Raw genomic sequence first — 5,247 nt, 5'->3', positions numbered from 1 at the left:
GCCACAGCGCTGCCGGGGTAGCGCTTTGAAATTCCAAATGTAGCCATATCCTGCATTTGCACTAGGACACCCAGAGCTATGAGCCTTCTACACAGCAGTACTGACTCTACCATGTCCAGGCCACTTGAGATGGGCCAAAATTTTCCTATTGATCAGCTGTTTTACACAAGGGAACAGCTGTAAGGTCACATGCTAGGGAAAAATTTTAAATGGGATCCACTGCACTGGTGCAGCTCTTAAGAGCCAATTGTTATAAAAGTCTTTAGAGTATAGATGTCAGATACCCAACCTGTGAGCACCAACCAACTCACTCTACCATTAGAACAGTTGGAGTGCAGCATGCAGGGTTGTGAGGTGATCCCCCAGGCAGGGGGCAAACCCAGCAGCCCCACCCTGCCACTTGCCCACAGGCCACAGTGAGCCCACATGGGCCACATGCGGCATGAGGGCTGCATGTTGTGCAGGCCTGACCTAGTCCCATTCCTCTCCCATCTCTGTATCATTTGGCTTGCAGGGTGAACAGTAAGAGCATCCTATTTACAATAAGGCCTTGTATAAATGCATCCACCCCACAGGGTGGGGGTGGGAGGATGAGGGTTGAGTAGCTATACCAACTCTAGTGGTACATTCCTATCAAAAGTGCTAGCTAGGCTCCTACTCTATTCTAGTGAAACTGCATCCACACTAAGGGATGTGCCACTATAACTGTTGGTTAAAATAATCTGACTCCTAACCAAGTTACTTATGTCATTCCACAAACCACTTAGGCCTAGCATACAAGACTAGTTACTAGATGAAAGGTCACATTCTCCCTTTGAGCCTTGTGGAAGCTTTTCAGTAACATCAGCAAAATACCTTGTGAGCAGGAGTAGCATGTAGCCTTAAGTTTCTCTCAGCCCATGAAAAGGGAGCTCAGCCCTACCTGGAGGGTGACTAACACCGAGTTCTCTTTAAGCACCCTAATGAAAAGTTAACAGGGTTGTAGGCTAGCTTTACAAGTCAAGATCATCAAGGGCAGGGATGGGAGACCAACATGGAAAGAGCAGGCATCTCTACCGTATCTCCTGCCCAAGCTCAGTTGCAGCACCAACACCTCCTGATAGGTCAACAGCAAAACAGGCTGAAGAGCCAGGAAAAGAAGCCTGGAATCCTTAAGTATTGTCATTATATATTTTTTATTTTTATAATAAACTTTTCACTTTATTTCAAGGAAGACAAAAAATTACTTGTGAGTGAGGCTGCAGAAACACCACTGTGAGCAAATATGCTAGACAGACCCAGGTCAGTAGGCCAAAGGCCAAATCAGAAGAATTTCACTGCCCTGCCGCCCCCCACCACATAGCAGAAGGGGGTCTCTGTACCCAGGAGCTCCCATAGCCCTCTGCTTCCTTCTTCTCCTCCCTCATTGCATTAGAGCAAGATCAGTGCTGTAAATAGGAGGTGGCCAAGCAGAAAAGGTGGGGTTGGGTTGGGTCAGGCTACCAATGAATTCTGAAAGGACCATGCTTCATTCTTCCACCTGCCAAAGCAGCTGGCACAGTGGGACAGAGTTAGAAGTTGCAGCATTTTTCTATACAAGTAGATGTAATTATAAAAAACAGATGATTTAATTCAAAGCAAAAAAATTAAGTGGTGGCTCTTCCTGCCATGTCATCTCCCTCTATGAAGACTTCACACATTCCTTCTCCTGCTCGATGGCTGAAAGAGAAGAGAGTTCTATTAGCCTCTCTGCCTTAATGCTATTTCCTTCCTCAAGGGTTGGGACAATACAGCAGAGCTGCTCTACCTGCAGAGAGCCTCATATATGGCTAGCATCTAGAGCTGCCAAGCCTTGACAGTAGGTCAGTACACTAGCACCTTACAGGTCAGGCTCAGGAGCATCCAAATCCTGGGAAAGCTTTGAGATGTGTTGCCATCCATTGAGTTGTCCATGCAGACAAAGATTTAGGAACCAGTTTGTGTGTGTATTAGGTTTTATGTTTTGCATAATTTTGGAGATTTGAGTTGTCTTCCCCTCCCCCCCCATATCTATCCCCCTCCAACAGTCAGTGCTACAACAGAACATGTTTACAAGAGGACATGAAGGGGATTATTCCTACCGAAAGCTTTAAAACCCAGTTTTCATGGAATGTCCATGACAGAATAACATTCCAGTTTGACCTGGGCAGCAGCAAAGGAGTCAGTCCTGAGAATTCACTCAAGCAGTGAATTCTCAACACCTAGTGAGATGGACAAGTATCATCCCATTCTGCAGACAGGAAGGAGAAATGTGAAGTGACCTGTCTAGACCAGGGGTTCTCAAACTAGGGGTCATATTACATGGGGAGGTCACGAGCTGTTAGCCTCCACCCCAAACCCCACCCTGCACCCATTTATAATGGTGTTAAATATACTTAAAAACATGTTTAATTTATAAGGGGAGGTCACACTCAGAGGCTTGCTCTGCAAAATGGGTCACCAGTACAAGAGTGAGAGTCACTGGTCTAGACCATTCAGCCTCAGAGCACCAGCTCTTTGCATGTAGTAACTGGGCAGCTGCCTACAGTACTCACTATTGTATTTGACATTTCACAAGACCCCTCAGCAGACATGCCTGAAAGACCTCAGCAGGTCGGCTTAAAACAAAGTGCAATAAGAGCTAGAAACCTTCTTACTACTAAAAATGTGTTTTAAGATACTGACAACTTCCCCCAGCCAGAGGCATTTGTATGGTTCTAGCTCTTGCTGAGGCTCAGATCCTATCTGAGGTTTAAAAAGAACCAAAAATAAATTTTTGATTGGAACAAACACCCAGACCAAAATGCCTCAGCCTGCCAGATTCCTCAGTGATGAGATCAGCACAAGCACATCCGCTCCCACTTGACACTCCTACACAGCCAGAATTGGAAGTGTGTCACAACAAAATGCTAATAGGAGAACCATGTTTTGGAGTACCAGGCTTTGGGCAGTTCTGCCAGTCCCCTTGCTTTAGAAGGCTTTCCTCTTCCCTTCTATCTGGGCATCAGACCATTTGGACAGAGGCTCACATCACAAAAGTAACTAAAGACTTTAATTCAGCTTCTTCCGCTAGCAAGAAGTATGGCCTGGCAAGTATAAGAACTGCTTGAAGCACCAGACCCAACTTACACCTAAGATTTAAAGCCTCCAGCAGAGAACCTGGAATTCATGACATGCTGCTGTAAAGAGGTGGCACTACTGGCCATCCATTGAGCTGTCCATGCATACCAAGATTTAGGAACCACTTGACTGCTCAGCTAGCTTTCCCCCTACAGAAGGCGGGAGCTGGATACTTACTCTCCTTTGACGGGAGTGTGTTCTTCTCCTCCGTGTTGGTCTTTTTCAGCTTCTTCTTGTCAAATTTCTCAACTTCAGAGAGGTCTGGTTTGTCACACATTTTAGCTACATTAGTGAGATAAACAAGTTACAATCCATTGCTGCAAGTGAAATCGCAGATGGCATGGGCTGAATTACACAGCCAAAACCCTTCTGGGAGAGCGACCAGATGTAACAGTATGAACTACCTGGCTGATGATTGCATGTATATTAGCAAAAGACTCAAGATTCAGCTCAGACTTCAAGCAGTGATAACTGGATGGGCCTTTGAGACAGCACAGCTAGCAAGGCCATGTGTCAGAACAGGGATGGAGGGAAAGCCGATAAGGGAGTTTTATTTAAAAAAAAAAAAGGCTGATTAGGACAAGAGACCCACCCCAACTGATTTGCACTGGGCACCAGAGCCCTGTCTCCTGGGCTTGAAGTGATAGGTATAAATTTCCTTTGTATTAGGCTCCTAATAGTGAAGAACTACATTGTTCTGAGACAGGAGCAGAGCCGGACCAGCATTATCGTCCCTTTTATCAATACCTGCCTCTTCCCCAACCTCGGCGGGGGAGAAGCAGATCCTTCCCTCACCCACCACTCCTGCCAGTCTACACATCTACAGAAAGCCGCCAGGTGTCCTCTGCTCTCCGTTCAGCCTCACAGCCTGAGCTACAGCCCAGTGCTCCTACACCACAGCCGTCACCTGAGCAATGCCAGCTAGCAACCCCAGCCCAGCCTGCGTCTCTCTGCGGAGCCCAGATCGGCCACGTTCAACATTTCCACCCGTTGTAAGGTGTAAGTGTCTCCAATCAATGTCTAAAACCCACCGCCCCGCTTCCCTCCCCTTAGCAGCGGCTGCCGCCGCCCAGAAGGACCCCCGAGACTCGGCGGTGCTCCACTGGGGGCAGCAGGGCGGAGCCCGCCGCCCCCCACAGTGCAGGGAGCAGTGCTGTGGGGAGAGGGGCTCAAGCCCACGCTGCAGCCGGACACACCCGCGATGCCCGGCGCAGGGCAGGCGGTAGAGCGGAGCCGGAGGACAATGGGCAGCGCGCTGGGAGGAGCCCAGACTAGCCCGAGACAGAAGCTAGAGCCTCAGCCAGTCCCGGGGCTCTCCACGCAGCACCCCTGGGTGAGCGGCTCCGCGCCCCCTCCAGGCACCGCTCCCCAGTTCACAGGAGAGACGCTCCCGCAGCCCGCGCCTTTGGGCGGCGGTTTCCGGCCCATCCCTGCCCCGGGCACTTTGCCCACGGCAGGGTAGGGCTGTTCCCCGCCCAGCCCTGCCACATGGCGATTGCTCCGCGGGGAACAGCTCTCCCCCCCCCGCCCCCAAGAGCCAGCTACATCCAGCAGCGCAGCCGCCCCCACCTCACAACGAGAGAGGCTCCACCAGACCCCCCCGTCCATGCAACGGGAGCAGTCCCGGCAGCGGGGCATCTCCGCCAGGGCCCCCGTTCATACAACAGGCAGAAACCGCAGCTATCGCCAATACCCCCGTTCTGGCCCCCGGTACGTGCAAGAGTGCGCCTCTAGCAGCACCCTGGGTACATACAAAGGGGGCTGCACGCGAACTAGCACGCGCTATACCTGCTGTGCTGGCAGTAGCGCTCCCCGAAAATCTACTGCAATCGCTCAGGTGTCTACTGCTCCCGCGTGGGGCGTCTCCTTATATACACCGGCTACTGCCCGCCCCTGCCTCCCATTGGCTGTCCGCCCTGCCCGCCGCTCGGCATGCTGGGAAGCGTAGTTGGGTCTCGGGGCGCTCCATTGTCCGAGCCGCACCAGAAAACTACACCTCGCAGGGTGCACCGGAGCGGGGGTAAAGCGCCCCTTCCCGCACTGTAGCAGAAGACATGAGGTGGCGGGCGCTGCAGAGAGAGGGGATGGGTGGATCTGTGGCCTGGCCCTGGAGCATGCATCTGCGGGGGT

At 51.2% G+C, this 5,247-nt stretch overlaps 1 protein-coding gene across 1 annotated transcript; it reads right to left on the bottom strand.

Annotated features, from left to right (window-relative positions):
- Positions 1 to 1,160: 1,160 nt before the first annotated feature.
- TMSB15B (thymosin beta 15B) lies at positions 1,161 to 5,000 on the bottom strand. Its single transcript, XM_030575765.1, has 3 exons — positions 4,906 to 5,000; positions 3,295 to 3,399; positions 1,161 to 1,698 (listed from the first exon to the last, which is right to left on the bottom strand). Exons 2-3 carry the CDS (start codon positions 3,392 to 3,394, stop codon positions 1,661 to 1,663), a joined length of 138 nt encoding a protein of 45 aa, XP_030431625.1. The 5' UTR covers positions 3,395 to 3,399; positions 4,906 to 5,000; the 3' UTR covers positions 1,161 to 1,660.
- Between the last annotated feature and the right edge of the window lie 247 nt (positions 5,001 to 5,247).

The sequence above is a fragment of the Gopherus evgoodei genome, chromosome 9, assembly GCF_007399415.2.
Source record: "Gopherus evgoodei ecotype Sinaloan lineage chromosome 9, rGopEvg1_v1.p, whole genome shotgun sequence".
Taxonomy (NCBI): domain Eukaryota; kingdom Metazoa; phylum Chordata; order Testudines; family Testudinidae; genus Gopherus; species Gopherus evgoodei.
The sequence above is the reverse complement of the archived record's forward strand: the minus strand, read 5'-3'. Positions and strand labels throughout refer to the sequence as shown.

Bases quoted from the DNA above. Each gene is read 5' to 3' on its own strand.
- TMSB15B (XM_030575765.1), bottom strand. From the start codon at position 3,394: ATGTGTGACAAACCAGACCTCTCTGAAGTTGAGAAATTTGACAAGAAG. The intron at 1,699-3,294 runs GTAAGTATCCAG...CTTCTCTTTCAG, and splicing joins CACACTCCCGTCAAAGGAGA to CCATCGAGCAGGAGAAGGAA.